Source organism: Taeniopygia guttata, chromosome 29, assembly GCF_048771995.1.
Source record: "Taeniopygia guttata chromosome 29, bTaeGut7.mat, whole genome shotgun sequence".
NCBI lineage: Eukaryota > Metazoa > Chordata > Aves > Passeriformes > Estrildidae > Taeniopygia > Taeniopygia guttata.
Genome location: NC_133054.1, coordinates 2,929,938 through 2,944,537, shown reverse-complemented (window position 1 = coordinate 2,944,537; position 14,600 = coordinate 2,929,938). Strand labels below are relative to the sequence as shown.

Below are 14,600 nucleotides of genomic sequence, written 5' to 3'. Positions count from 1 at the left end.
ATTCACCTGCCTGGATTGCTCCTCCTGTGCCTCTCATGTTGTGTAAAAGCCCCTGTGTGGTGATCCAGGCTGGAATCCAGCCTGCCAACAGCCAGAGCCAGGTGGGAATTGTTGCCTGAGTGTCAGTGCCATACTCAGCCTCCAGCCCTGCTTTCTCGGGGCATCCCAGCGCTGTTCAGGAGCAGCCTGGCTGTGTGAGGCTGGACACTGCCCTGCTTCCAGCTGTGCATGGATGGAGAGATCCCTGTCCTGTCCTCCAGCCCCAGGAGAGGTGCAGGGCATGTCTGTAACACTCCACTTTGTTTGCACTCAATGGATTATTTTTATAATCCCAGGATCAATTAGGCTGGAAAAGACCTCTGAGACCATAGAGTCCAACCTGTGATGGTGGGAGCCAAGCCAGGTGCAGGGCTGGCAGGAATCCTGCAGGAATCCTGCCCCATCTCTCTTCCTGGATCGAATTCCCCCTTTTCACTCTTTAAAAAGAGAATTTCCCTGTAGCAGGCAGGCTTCTCCTCTCCCCCCAGAGCCGAACGGGTGGATTTTGAGCAGGCTGAGTTTGCAGCCAGCCTTATCTCCCTGTCCTGGGGACAGAAAAGCTGAAGGGTGACACTTTCAGGCCAGACTTTGAAATCTCCTGGGGAATTTACGACCTGATAGTGAAGGGCTGAGGCCCTCTGGGACTATTTGGAAATGGTGAAAACCCTGAAACCAAATTTTTTCTCTGCTTTTTCTTCATAGAACTCCAAAATTCAAGCAAGGGCCCAGAATGCTGAGGCAGGATTTTAATCCTGTTTCCTTTTGAATGTGGACTAAACATTGGGTGGGTGCAACCCTCCTAACCCACTTCGGTTTTGAGGATTTATTTGAGGGATTAGCAGGAGAGGGAAGGGGGAATATATCCCCCTGGGCGGGCAGGCTCTGGGTACTGCTGGCAGGGCTCGGACAGTGCGCTGGTTTATATTAAACAGCCAGGACCTGGTGCCGGGGCCCCTTTATCAGCGTTGGGCAGTGCCCAGGGGAGAGCCCGCAGAACTCCCAAATCCATGTGCATTCCCTGTGCACCCCCTGCTCATCGTGACACCCATCGGGGCACGGTGAAGCCGCAGGGATCGGGGATCAGCCGCACAGGTGGCAGAGGAGCAGAGCGGGGACACAGCGCCAGGTGTGTCCCTGTCCCTTCCCCTCTCCCCGGAGGGTGGGAACGCAGCCAGGCACACCCAGCTCCGAGCAGTAAAACGATCCCCGCGGTGCCCTTGGGCCAAGCCCAGCTTTTCTAGCGGATAAAAGGGGAGGCAACAGCAGCTCTCTCACTGCCGGAGCCGCAGCTCAGCCCGTCCCAGCCCTGCAGGACCGTCGCTCGCACAGCATGTCCCGCTCCGTCACCTTCAGCTCCCGCTCGGCCGCCGGGCCGGCGCTCAGCCAGCTGCGGGTCAGCTCCGTCTCCTCCGGCCGCAGCTCCGCGCTCGGCCGCGGCTTCGGCAGCGCCAGCCTCTACAGCCTGGGCTCGGCCGGCAGGAGAGCCAGCCCGGCCACGGGCAGCTCCTTCGGAGCCCGCTCGGGCTACGGCTTCGGCGGCAGCCTCAGCCCCGGAGGCATCCAGGAGGTCACCGTCAACCAGAGCCTCCTGACGCCCCTCAACCTGGAGATCGACCCCAGCATCCAGAGGGTCCGCAAGGAGGAGAAGGAGCAGATCAAGACCCTGAACAACAAATTTGCCTCCTTCATTGACAAGGTGAGGGCTTGGACGGGCTTGGAGCTCTGGGGGTGCTGAACAGGAGCTAGGGCCCAAAATCAGTTTTGGGTCAGGATCAGTCCTGGAGAACGTGGTGGGGTTTGCCCACTGCAATCAAATAATTCTTATTATTTGATGTATGAAAGCCTTGATGGCATATAATTCTTATCATTTGATGTATTAAAGCCTTGATGGCATATAATTCTTATCATTTGACATATTAAAGCCCTGATGGCATTGCCAACAGAACAGGTCGCCTTGCTCAGGCTGCCTTTGCAGCCTTCATTGACCTGGGATTGCCCAAATGGGGGTGCAGGCTTTGCCCCCCCACCCCAGCACCACATCTGGGAAGGGAGAGGGTCCTGGAGGGAGTTTTCCCAGGAGAGCAGCTAAAACCAGAGACCATCCCCCAGAGCTCGGAGCTCTGGGGGTGCTGAACAGGAGCTAGGGCCCAAAATCAGTTTAGTCACCAACAGGGTGAGGATCAGTCCTGGAGAACGTGGTGGGGTTTGCCCACTGCAGTCAAATAATTCTTATTATTTGATGTATTAAAGCCTTGATGGCATATAATTCTTATCATTTGATGTATGAAAGCCTTGATGGCATATAATTCTTATCATTTGACGTATTAAAGCCCTGATGGCATTGCCAACAGAACAGGTCGCCTTGCTCAGGCTGCCTTTGCAGCCTTCATTTACCTGGGATTGCCCAAATGGGGGCTTTGCCCCCCCACCCCAGCACCACATCTGGGAAGGGAGAGGGTCCTGGAGGGAGTTTTCCCAAGAGAGCAGCTAAAACCAGAGACCATCCCAGGAGAGCAGATGGAACCAGAACCTGCCCCGGGTGTTTACACTGCCCTGCACAATTTGGCTCTTTTGCACTAATTAACCTTGTGTAAATCCCACTCTGGCATCCCCAAAATGTGAAGAATCCAGCCCTGGAGCTGGAGCAATTGGAGGGTTTGATGTCTGGGGCAGGTTTGATGTCAAGTGTCAGCCTAGCAGAATCTGCTTTTCCTTAGTTCTTCCAAAGCCTCAAAGTCACAAACCAGGTCCGAGAGCAGCCAACCTCTTTAGCATGGGCTCCATGACCCTCCTCTGGTGCTTCCCATGAACACCCAAATTCCTGGGCTAGGATTTCCACCTGCAGCCCAGTCCTTCCATCCCCTGGAGCATAAGCTCCCCTCTCTCCCACCATCCCAAATGACCCCTGCGCTCCCTCTCAGGTGCGGTTCCTGGAGCAGCAGAACAAGATGCTGGAGACCAAGTGGAGCCTCCTCCAGGAGCAGAAGACGACACGAAGCAATATCGCTCCCATGTTCGAGACCTACATCAGCAACCTGCGGCGGCAGCTGGACGGGCTCCTGGCGGACAAGGGCCGCCTTGAGGGAGAGCTCAAGAACATGCAGGACCTGGTGGAGGACTTCAAGACCAAGTAAAGTATCAGTGTCCCCCCCTAAATCAGTGGTGACAGTATCAGTGTCCCCCTAATGGGGTGGTGGAGCTGCCAGCTGGGCCAGTGTCTGGGCATGGATGTCCCCAGCTCTCCTGCCAGGGAGGGAGATGTTTTCTGGCCTGGAATGAGGTGTTTAGTGCAGGGAAACTGCCTGGATTCTTCTGCTCATTGTTTCTGGCACCTTGTTCCTCCATGAGCCAGTGCCTCCATCCTCTTGGCTTTGCTTTGGGGCCTGCTCAGGCTTGGAAGGGGCATCTTGGGGCCTCCTCAGGGTTGAAGGTGACATTCTGGGACCTCCCTGAGGTTGGAGGCGGTGCTCTGGGGCATCCTCAGGGTCAGAAGTGGCTCTTTGGGGTGGCCAGAACCCCAACAGCTCCACAGAAGCTCCCGGCTGACTCCCTAGGCAGGGAATGGAGCAGCTGCCCTGCAATTCTTCAGTGACTTTTCAGTGTCACCTGGGAGGAGCCCCAGAAGAAAGGTGGCCTTTGTCCCAGCCCAGCCAGGAAATACCTCTGAGAAGGGAAGGGAAGAATAGGACAGAGCTGGCAAACTGGATCAGGCAGGAACTGCAAACAAACAGAGCTGATAATTCCCAGGGTGTGTTTAGGGAGGGTCAATGCCCAGAGATTCCCAAAGAGCTGCTTGGGAATGATGCTGCCCCCAGCCCTGCCTGATCATTCACAATCGCCCTTGGAATCTCTGCAAGGAGCTGGTTTGCAGCCAGAGGGATTAAACCCCAAAGTTCAGTTACATTCCCATGGATTCAGTCCATGGACTCGTGGATTTATTCCTGTAGCCTACAGATCCATGGAAAGCCAAACCCTCTGTGTGCTAACAGAAGCGAAGCAGGAGTTAGGAGCTGAGGGAGTGAGGATGCAATAACTAGAATGCAGAACCTGCTGCTCCCCGTTTATATGGAGAAAATCTCAATTATAGATGGAAAACCTAAACCATGATGTGCTCTGGGGGTGCCTGTGGCCTCTTTTCCATAGGTTTGGTTTCTACAGGATTTCCCAGATGATATTTAGGGGAGGAAAGGCTCCAGGGATGTGACCCAGACCCTAACTCAGGAATTGCAGGGGGCGAGGGTGTGGGGCCAGCTGGGATCATGCTACTCACGGGGCTCAGTTCCAAGGAGTGAGTGTCCTGGGCTTTCCGAGGTGCATTGGGACACTATTGGACAATTTAGGAAGAAATTCCTCCCTGTGAGGGTGGGGAAGCCCTGGAATGGATTTCCCAGAGCAGCTGTGGCTGCCCCTGGATCCCTGGCAGTGCCCAAGGCCAGGCTGGACAGGGCTTGGGATAGCAGAAGGTGTCCCTGCCTATGGCAGGGGTGGGAATGGGATGAGATTTATGGTCTCTACAAACCCAAATCATTCCAAGATTCCATGCTTTACCAGCTCATTGACCAGCTTGGTGGAGCTGCCCCCAAGAAGATGAGGAATTTGATGATCCGTTCTGGAAGAATTCCGTGGTTTTACCTCTCTTTGCTGATCCCTTGTGTGCAGAGGTGGCGCCTCTGCGTCACTTCCTGGGATTTATTCCTCTGGAATAGCACTGGCAGCTCACTGACCTCCAGAGGGGCAATGTCCATTAATCCTGGTGTGGATGGGCACAATTCCAGGTGGGAGCAGGAGGGAGGGGCAGAGAGGGGCAGGGAGGCTGGGCAGGTGAAGCAGCTCCTGCTTTGGAAGGCAAATTCCAACTCTGGCCATGCTGGGCCCATGTAAATAAAGAGCCTTAATCTGGCAGCAATTCCCAAACAGCCAAAGTGCTTCCTGCTCTGTTCCTTGGATGGATTTCTGGATTCCCAGATCCCCAGAGCAGGCTGGGGCTGGATGTTTGGGCTGGTTGGGAGTGCACAGACAGGTCCAGGTGGGCTCCAAGATCCAGGTTTGCGAATCAGTGGTGATCTTGTAAAATCTATGGAGAGGAAATTTTATCTGCTGGAGACCTTCAGGTGAACCCCTGGAGACTTTCAGATGAGCCCCTCATCTGAGGGTGAACCCCTGGAGAATGGGAGTCACCAAGACTGGAATTTGGTGAGGCTTTGGAGGAGAATTAATCACCTTTGGCTCTTCCCAGGACAGTGCCGTGTGTTTAACACCTGCAAAATGTTGCCAACAGTCTGGAGTAGGGAAGTGCAGAGTGGAAGCAGCTCTAGCAGGTGCTGGGATCAGCCCAGAGGAGTTTGTGGGATCTGTTTGTGTCTCTCCTGCTTTGAATTTGCTCCCTGAAGGGTTGGTGAAAAAGTGAGGGCACAGCCTGGACGCACCCCAAAGGAGGAGCAGGAATCTTCTGAAGCACAGGGAATTTTAAGGATGGTGGGAGAGCAGAGGGGGATGCTTCTCAGGTGGTGGTGGTGGTGGTGTGGAGCAGCTCATCCAGGGCAGACCTGTGGCACCACTGGTGCACCAGCCCTGGGGAATGGCTGGGCTGGCTCCCAGGAAGTGGAGGCATGGAGAAGAGACCTGGGATAGCTTTTCACTGGGATGTTTTTCCTGTTATCCAGGCTCTAACTTCACAGAAATCCCTTTTTTTTTTGGCAGATACGAAGATGAGATCAACAAGCGCACGGCAGCCGAGAATGAGTTTGTGGTGCTCAAGAAGGTGAATATCATTGTGGGTCAGGGAAAAATCCATCCCACTCCCACCCCTGCCATGGGCAGGGACACCTTCTGTGGGCCCAGGGTGCTCCAAGCCCCATCCAGCTTTGGACACTTCCAGGGATGGGGCAGCCGTGGCTCTTCCCTGGGATTGATCATCAGTGTGTGCAGCCCTTCTCCCTGTTTGCCCCTACTCACAGTTTACTCCAGCTCTGATGAAGCTCTGAGGGGCAGAATTCCATCCAAAGGCTGCTCAAGGGAGGCCTTGAGGTTTCCACACATGCAGGGAAGAGGTCCCAGGGGTATTGGAGATGATGCCAGATCCTTCTTTGGGATCTTTCCTGAGGTCTCCATGTCCAACCTGACACTGAACTTGCAAACAGGGATCCAAGGGATCCCCAGTACTCTCAGGATCTGCAGTCCAGCAGTGTTCAGTGCCCTGGGAGATTATCTGTAGGCCCTGGGGTACCCCTGGGACACCTGGAGCTGGTTTGGGGAACTCTCCTTTGGAAGCCACCAGAGGCTGTGTGGGCTCAGACATCAAAGCTCCACAATCTCAATGAGTTATTCCTCATTTTTCCAGGATGTGGATGCTGCCTACATGAACAAAGTGGAGCTGGAGGCCAAGGTGGATGCTCTGACGGATGAGATCAACTTTCTGAGGGCTTTCCATGAGGCGGTGAGGACCCTTCTGCTCCTTCAGAGGGGGACAACAGGGAATGCTGCCTGGGAAAATGAACGTGGGGAAGGTGATGGATTCATGGAGTCTTTCCTTCCATGGGCAAAACTATGCCTGCAAGTGAAGTGATTCCTCTGAATTCTGTGGTTTGTCACATGGATTTCTCCCTGTGTGGGATGTGGGATGGATGGATTGCAGATGTAAGGGGACAGAGGTTGTATTTGGAATGCTGTTTGCATGAAAACAAAGAAAGCTAGTGGCTGGGGGAGGTGGTGCTGTGCGACAGGAATGAAGGAAAGCTGCTTGTCCCAGGCTCCTTCCTCCTCCCCATTGTTTGCAAGATCAGGGATTACCTGAGCTGGACACACGTCCTTGAGAGAGGTGCTGGAGTTTGGCCCTTCTAGGTTCTGCACTAGCTGGGTTGTTGTCTAAGGAATGGGATAACAGTGGGATAAGCAGCCCTGCTGCCAAAGTAGGGATAAACAGCTCCAGCTCTGCTGTTGGCTGTTGCTCTGTGCTTTGCAAGGTTGGTTCCCTCCTAATTAATAATTATTTTGATGGAATTCTTATCTGCCTCCCTTTCCATTTTCTCCTTGCATTCTCCCTTTAATGAGCTTCTAAAAGGGGGTTCCTGAAACCTCACTGATTAACGGGCCTGGTTTTTCTGCAGGAGCTGAACGAGCTGCAGGCCCAGATCTCCGACACCTCGGTGGTGCTGTCCATGGACAACAGCCGGAACCTGGACCTGGACAGCATCATCGCCGAGGTGAAGGCGCAGTACGAGGAGATTGCCAACCGGAGCCGCGCCGAGGCCGAGTCCTGGTACCAGAGCAAGGTGAGCTTTGGGAAGGGAGAAGATCCAGCCACACCTTGGAGCCCCTGCCAGTGCCTAAAGGGGCTTCAGGAGAGCTGGAGAGGGCCTGAAGTGATGAGACAGAGGGAATGGCTTCCCTGTGCAAAAGGGCAGGGATAGATGGGATATTGGGAAGGAATATCCCTGTGAGGGTGAGGAGGCCCTGGAATGGATTTCCCAGGGAAGCTGTTGCTGCCCCATCCCTGGAAGTGTCCAAGGCCAGGTTGGATGGGGCTTGGAGTACCCTGGCACAGTGGAAGGTGTCCCTGCCCATGGCAGGGGTGATGCTGAATGGGCTTTAAGGTCCCTTCCAAGCCAAACCATTCCATGATCCCCAGCTCTGTCACCTGTATCCCTTCCAAGCCAAACCATTCCATGATCCCCAGCTCTGTCACCTGTATTCCCTGTGCCATGAGTGGGGGGGCTCTATCCTGCACATTCCCTGCCATCCTCACCCCATCACTCTGTGTCCCACTGCTCTGTCCCAGTACGAGGCGCTGCAGGTGACAGCCGGGAAGCACGGGGATGACCTGAGGAACACCAAGAACGAGATCACCGAGATCAACAGGGTCATCCAGAGGATCCAGGGGGAGATCGAGAATGCCAAGGCCCAGGTGAGGAGTTGCCCCTCTCCTGTCCTTCTCTGGTCTTGGAACTGGGATCTGGCACTGATCCCTCTAGGGGCCTGGGATATCATCTGAGGGAGCGGGTGGGGAGGGTCCGTGTGAATACTGGGAAAAGCTTCTTCCCCCAGAGGATGTCTGGCAATGAACAGGCTCCCCAGGGAATGGTCACAGCCCCAAGGCTTCCAGGGCTCCAGCAACCCTTGGACAGCACTCTCAAGTGTTGAATTTCAGGGTTAGTGGGATTTTTAGGGTTGTCATGTGCTGAGCCATGATGGTGCTTGTGGATCCCTTCCAACTCCGGACATTCTGTGATGTTAGGGATGTTTCAGGGGTCTGGGTGTCACACAACCCCTTGAACTTGGTGATTTCGCAGATCTTTTCCAACCTTCACAATTCCATGGTCTCTCAGATCCATTCTGGGGTGGCTGCACTGATCATCCTGAAGGATTTTAGTTCTGCTGGGGAAGGGGGAGCATTGGGAGCAAGGCGATCCTGTGAGGAAGGTGGATTTGGGAGAGGATGAGTGGAAATCACCCCTGGGACACAGAGGGGCCCCCACACAACAGTTGTGCCCTCTTGTCCTTGGGATCATTGTGCACTCCCTTTCTCAGCAGAGAACACCATGTTTGGGCACACACACAGAGATTTGGGGAGCTCTGTTTGCTTTCACTGGGGTTTTATCGCTTTATCAGGGCCGTGGCTTAGGTCTGGACTGGAGCTCCCAAAGCTTCAGATAAACCTGGTGATTCATCCTGAATTGTTTGGTTTCAGGGCAGGGAGGCTCTGGCACTGGCCAGCAGCTGTCCAGGTGGGGCTCCCTTGGATGATGGATGGGAGCACAGAGCCTCGTGGGAGGACTTTGTGCCCAACACGAGGTTTGGGAGCTGTGGGGGCAGAGCTGGGGGTTCCCTGGGGCCCCACAGGGCTGGTCTTGGGGTTGGTGTGGGTGTTTGGTAGCTCCAGGTGTGCTCCAGTCTACACCCACCCAATCTCAGCCAAAGCCTGCCCAGCTCTGAAAAAACTCTGGGGAAATTAGCAGAGAAGACCTGAGCTTTCCTGAACCCCAAAGGATCTGTGGGATTTCCTGCATCCCAAAGGACTGGGAAGCTGAGGATCACTTGAAAAAAGTCTAGCCAATGGAGAGAAACTTGGTCTTCCTTCTGGAAGACCTTGGAAGGAGATGAGTTTCCATCTCCATCTAATGCCCAAGAAACCAGGCAGGGATGAAGACCAAGGGATCTAGTTGAACTCCATCTCCACGAAGGGGGGCTGGGCAGCAGAGCTAGAGGTCTGGAGCCCAGGATCCTCCCCCAGGGATCAGGAGCCCCCTGATGTGGCCGCTCTGTCCCTGCAGCGAGCAAAGCTGGAGGCGGCCGTGGCCGAGGCTGAGGAGCGCGGGGAGATGGCCCTCAAGGATGCCAGGGCCAAGCTGGAGGAGCTGGAGGCTGCTCTGCAGAAAGCCAAGGCTGACATGGCCCGACAGCTCCGGGAGTACCAGGAGCTCATGAACGTCAAGCTGGCCCTGGACATCGAGATCGCGACCTACAGGAAGCTGCTGGAGGGCGAGGAGAGCAGGTGAGGACACCTGAGGGGATGGTGAGCAAAGATTCCCCGTCTTCCCTCTGGGAAGGATCCAGCCCTTTGCTCCCTTTGCCTGGGGACACTGTGAGAGCCCAGTTCCGATTTCCACAAGGAAATGCACACAAGGAAACTTTTGAAAAACTGAGTTCTGGTCCTGGAAATGCTTTGGCAGAAGAGCCAAACTGGCAGATTTTGGAGAGGAAAAAAAAAACCAAAAAAAACCAAACAACTGGGCAAAATAAGTGAAGAAGGAAAGATTTGGTTTCCATCATGTTTGATGCTGTGGCAGAACATTTCCAAGTGAAAATCCCTGTGGAATTAGGACAGAACCTCTGTGCTCTGTCCTCTCCCCCAGTGGTGATAACAGAGCTGGTAAATGCAGGGCTGGAACAAAGCCCAGGAGGGTGCAGGGATCCTCCTGGCGCAGTAACTCCCTGCCTCTTCCTCCTCCTTGACCCCCAGGACCAAGGAAAGCTGAGTTTAATCCCTCCCCTTGCTTTTATCTTTTCAGGTTGGCTGGGGATGGAGTTGGCAACGTCAACATCTGTGAGTGGATTTTCTTGTTTGTAGTGGTTCCACCTCATTCTAAACCCATGGAAAAGGGGGCTCAGAGTGTCCCAGTTCACCCAGTTGAGCCCCTCCTCAGTGGGAGCACCCTGGGGGTGGTGCTGGGGCTCCATCCCGAGCTCAGCTCCAACTCACCCTGATGAAATTGGAATTGGGGCAGCATTTATCTTCCTTTCCTCCCATTTTTGTATGGATAGAAAAGCAATAATGGGAAATCCATTCCCTGGGTTGGGAATTAGTAACAGGTGATGGCAGAGGGCATTTTTCCAGCTTGGGAACTGTTGGATCCTCACCTGGCCCAGACCTTGGGCAGGAGCTGCTTACTTGGGAATGCTCCAAACCAGTGGCTCTGATCTTCAGCCACTTAATTCCTGCTGGGAATTGGGGAACCACATTCCCACCGCTTTGGGGCACCAGGAGATGAGCTGAGTGTGTTTGTGAAATGGGATTCTCCATGGATTTTCTAGGGGCTCTCCGTGAGTGCTCCAAGCTCGGGGGATCCTGAGCCAGGTTGGGTGATGGAGTGACATGACAAGAAGGAAGGACTTTAAACTGAAAAAGGGGAGGCTTAAATGTGATATCAGGAAGAAACTCTTCCCTGTGAGGATGGGGAGCCCTGGGAATGGCTTTCCAAGAAAATACCCCATCCCTGGCAGTGCCCAAGGCCGGGCTGGACAGGGTTTGGAGCAGCCTGGGATAGTGGGAGGTGTCCCTGCCCATGGCAGGGGAGGCACTGGATGGGCTTTAATGTTCTTCCCACCCAAACCATTCCATGATCCCATGAGAGCCCCTCTGAGGGTGCCCAGCTGGGTGCAGTTTCCAGGTGCTGACGTTCCCTTTGCTCCTCTCCTGCCCCAGCCGTGGTCAGCTCCAGCGGCGGGGGCGGATATTCCAGCTCCAGCGGATTCCTGGGAGCAGGGATCGGAGGAGGCCTCAGCCTGGGATCAGGAATGGGCAGTGGAGCACTTGGCTTCTCCTCTGGAGGCTCCACCAAGTCCTACACCATCACCACCACCTCCTCCAGCCGGAGAAGTGTCAGGAAGTAACTCCAAGAATGGAGCTCGGCATTCCCAGCACCTGAGGGAAACCATGGAAAGAAAAGTCTTGGAGCCTTTTTCAGGATGAATTGGCTGCAAAATGCCTGCAGTGCTGAGGCCCTGCCCCTGTCCTGCCAGGGCTTGATCCTGCACTCTTGGATTTCAACCCTTCCTCTGGGAGCAGGATCAAGCCTGGGGGGTGAAATTTATCCCGGGATGCAGGTGGGGTATCCCTGCTGTTACCTTGTGCTTGGTACCCTCTCCTCCAGGCTGGATTTCACCCTTGGAAAGGCAAATCCCACATTTCTGCTCTGCTTCTGCAAAAGACCAGAAGATTCTCTCCCTCTTAACAGGATTTGGAAGGCACTAATCCCTCAGGCTCCTCAGCCCCTGCCGCGGGCTCACCCTGGGTTGGGTTTTTAAAATATACCAGGAAGAAAACAGGCTTGGGTCTCCCCTTATTTTCTTTGGAAATGGGCTCAGGGTTGGGGTTCAACATTCTCCTGTGACTGAAGCTTTTTTCTGACCCAAGGCAGCTCTGACAGATTGATTCCAGGCCCCTGGTAGCAAAATAACTCCTCAAGAACCTCCTTCACCCTTTCCCTCTCTTTAAATGAAGCCCAAAGCTTGAGGGATCTAAAACTGCTTCAAATGCTGTGTGTCCTACTGAATTGGGAGATAAACTCCCTATTTTTGGGTGTCTCTGTTTACCACTCCCTATTTAGGGGTATTTAGTGATATCTAGAGTCTCCTGCAGTGATGGTTCAGTTGATACCCCATTACAAAAACTCCTTGTTCCTGCCAAAATGGGTCTTCAACATACCAGGGAAATTGTTGTTACTGCAGTAGGAAGAGTTTTTAGGAAGCTAACTCCAAGGACCTGCTCCCATTTTTTGTGTTGATGTTCAGCCCTGTCCTGGCACTGGGGTTTGGGTTGGATTTTTACAGTTTTTATGTCTCTCACGAGTTGTTTAATAAAGTTTCCCTTTTAGCTGCATGTCCAGTCTCAACCAAGTTCTTTGTGCTGCTCTGGGTGCTCAGGAGCTCTGGAAAAGATGCAGGGATTGTTCCTGGCTGGGTTTTGCCTGCCTGGAGTCTGGGCAGAGGGATGGGGGGAGTTTGTTCAGAGTCATGGTTTGAGCTCAGGACTGAAATGGAATCTGGTTTTAAGGGGAGGGAGGAGCGGGATCTTAGCCCTTCTTCCTTCTGGATTCCCTGGAAAAAAACAGCCAAAATCCTGAGCATGGAAAAGATGCTTTTGTGTTCCAGTGCAATGGGAAATGTGGAGAATTTTGTTCCCAGCTTTGTTCCCAGCTTTGTTCCCACCTTTGCCACGATCCACTGTCCCTGTCCCAGCCCTGACTCCCTCGTGGGAATGTTTGAGCCTCCTCTGAGCTGGGAGATGGGGTCTGGCTGATTGGGAACAAGGACACAATTCCTTCTGCCTGGGGGCTCCCATCCCAGGGCCGGCTGTGTCTGTCCCAGCCCTGTCCCAGCCTGGAGCCAGGGCGAGGCTTTGGGATCACTTGGGAATGCTGATTCCTCTGGGATGAGGGGTGAATCCTTGTCTTACCCAGCCCTGCCACGGCCCAGCACCTCCCAGCTGATCTGTTCTGAGCCAGTCTGGGGAGAAAGTGCCACTGATTGTCATCCTTTGGGTGGCTTTGGGATACTTGGGCAGGAATTGTGTGGTTTTGGGATACTTTGGAGGAGCTCTGGGTCTCACTCAGCATTACCAGGGATTTCCAAGTGCTCCAGTGCTGCTCCTTGAATTTTTGGCTGCCATTGTTATGAACAAAACAGCCTGGCTGGGACACTTGGCTTGGGCTAAGTACTGACATTGAAATGTTAATTAGCTAATTGTTCCTGGGAATCACCTACCTCCCCCCACCCTCACTACCATTCTAGGACTGGGATGCAAAATAATCCAGTGGAATCATTGGAGGGGGTTTTGGGGATGAAAAACACCCCTAAATGGAAAAGATGGGCACAGTGAAGGAAAGGAAAGGAAAGGAAAGGAAAGGAAAGGAAAGGAAAGGAAAGGAAAGGAAAGGAAAGGAAAGGAAAGGAAAGGAAAGGAAAGGAAAGGAAAGGAAAGGAAAGGAAAGGAAAGGAAAGGAAAGGAAAGGAAAGGAAAGGAAAGGAAAGGAAAGGAAAGGAAAGGAAAGGAAAGGAAAGGAAAGGAAAGGAAAGGAAAGGAAAGGAAAGGAAAGGAAAGGAAAGGAAAGGAAAGGAAAGGAAAGGAAAGGAAAGGAAAGGAAAGGAAAGGAAAGGAAAGGAAAGGAAAGGAAAGGGAAAGGGAAGGGAAGGGAAGGGAAGGGAAGGGAAGGGAAGGGAAGGGAAGGGAAGGGGGAAAGGAAAGGATGCCACGGGGACTCCAGGGACAGACTCTGCATGCCTGCTCACCCTTCAGCTACCAGAGAAGCTACAACAGTGGGGGCGAGCTCCTTGTTGAGACCCCTGCCGAGCTGACTATTAATAAAGGCATAGACCCTGCTCATTTCACCCTGCTTCAAGGTTGGAATTGTTGAAGTTTAGGATCATCAAGTCCTGGTTGAGAATTTCATCGGGGAGGGGAGGGGAGGGGAGGGATGGACTGGGGGTGAGGGTGTCTGCTGAGCTGAGCAGGACCTGGTCAAGTCCCTAGGACAAGGAGCTGCCTCCCCTCCTCCCACCTCATGTTAATCACTTGTGGGAATGGAAAGACCAGGGAACTACACAAAAGGATCTGGTTTTAATGGGAGAGATGAGGGATTTTAGCTTTTCTTTCTCCTGGATTCCCAAGAAAAAAATAGCAAAAATCTTGAGCATGGAAATGACCGTTTTTTTCTCCAAGCAACAGGAAATGTCGGGGCTTTGTTCCCAGCACTGCCATGATCCACACATCTTCCTGGACACCCTTCCCGTGCTAGCTGCTGCTGCTTCTGCTGCTCAAATTCCAGTGCTCCAGCCTCAGCCCTGCTGGTCCAGTGGGAATTTCTGGGTGCTGATCCCAAGGCACTTCCGAAGCCAGGCTGTGGGATGTAGGTGAGACCTCACTGGGAGTGGAATGTGGCTGCAAAGGGCAGAGGAAAGGAATTGAAATTCCCTGGAGAAGAGGCGGATTTTGGTAGGTGAATATTCCAACTTACAAGTGTTTATGGGAAGGCACCTTCCCCACAAAGTGTGTGGAGAGTGCGAAAAAGGTCACATTATTTGTCTGTCTAAATTCCAACACCTTTGGCCTCCAGTGCAAGCCTGATCCTGTATCCCGCTGTCCCGACAGTGGGATTGGCTCCTGGCATGTGTTTGCAGCTCTGTGGGGCTGGATGGGATGAGCTGACCTGTGCAGGACTGCCTGGTGGGCTCACAGCTCTGGAATAACTTTGTTTAGGAGTTTTCCCTCCCAGCACATAGAACTGAAGTAGTTAGGAGTCCTGGAGTCCTTTCCCCCTCCTGCTCTCCTCGCCCTCCAGCAGCTC

At 53.6% G+C, this 14,600-nt stretch overlaps 1 protein-coding gene across 1 annotated transcript; it reads left to right on the top strand.

The window, feature by feature from the left end:
* The first annotated feature begins 1,218 nt into the window (after positions 1–1,218).
* LOC100224644 (keratin, type II cytoskeletal cochleal) lies at positions 1,219–12,136 on the top strand. Its single transcript, XM_030259622.4, has 9 exons — positions 1,219–1,735; positions 2,961–3,169; positions 5,740–5,800; positions 6,380–6,475; positions 7,146–7,310; positions 7,817–7,942; positions 9,309–9,529; positions 10,047–10,081; positions 10,961–12,136. Exons 1-9 carry the CDS (start codon positions 1,370–1,372, stop codon positions 11,146–11,148), a joined length of 1,467 nt encoding a protein of 488 aa, XP_030115482.1. The 5' UTR covers positions 1,219–1,369; the 3' UTR covers positions 11,149–12,136.
* Positions 12,137–14,600: the final 2,464 nt, after the last annotated feature.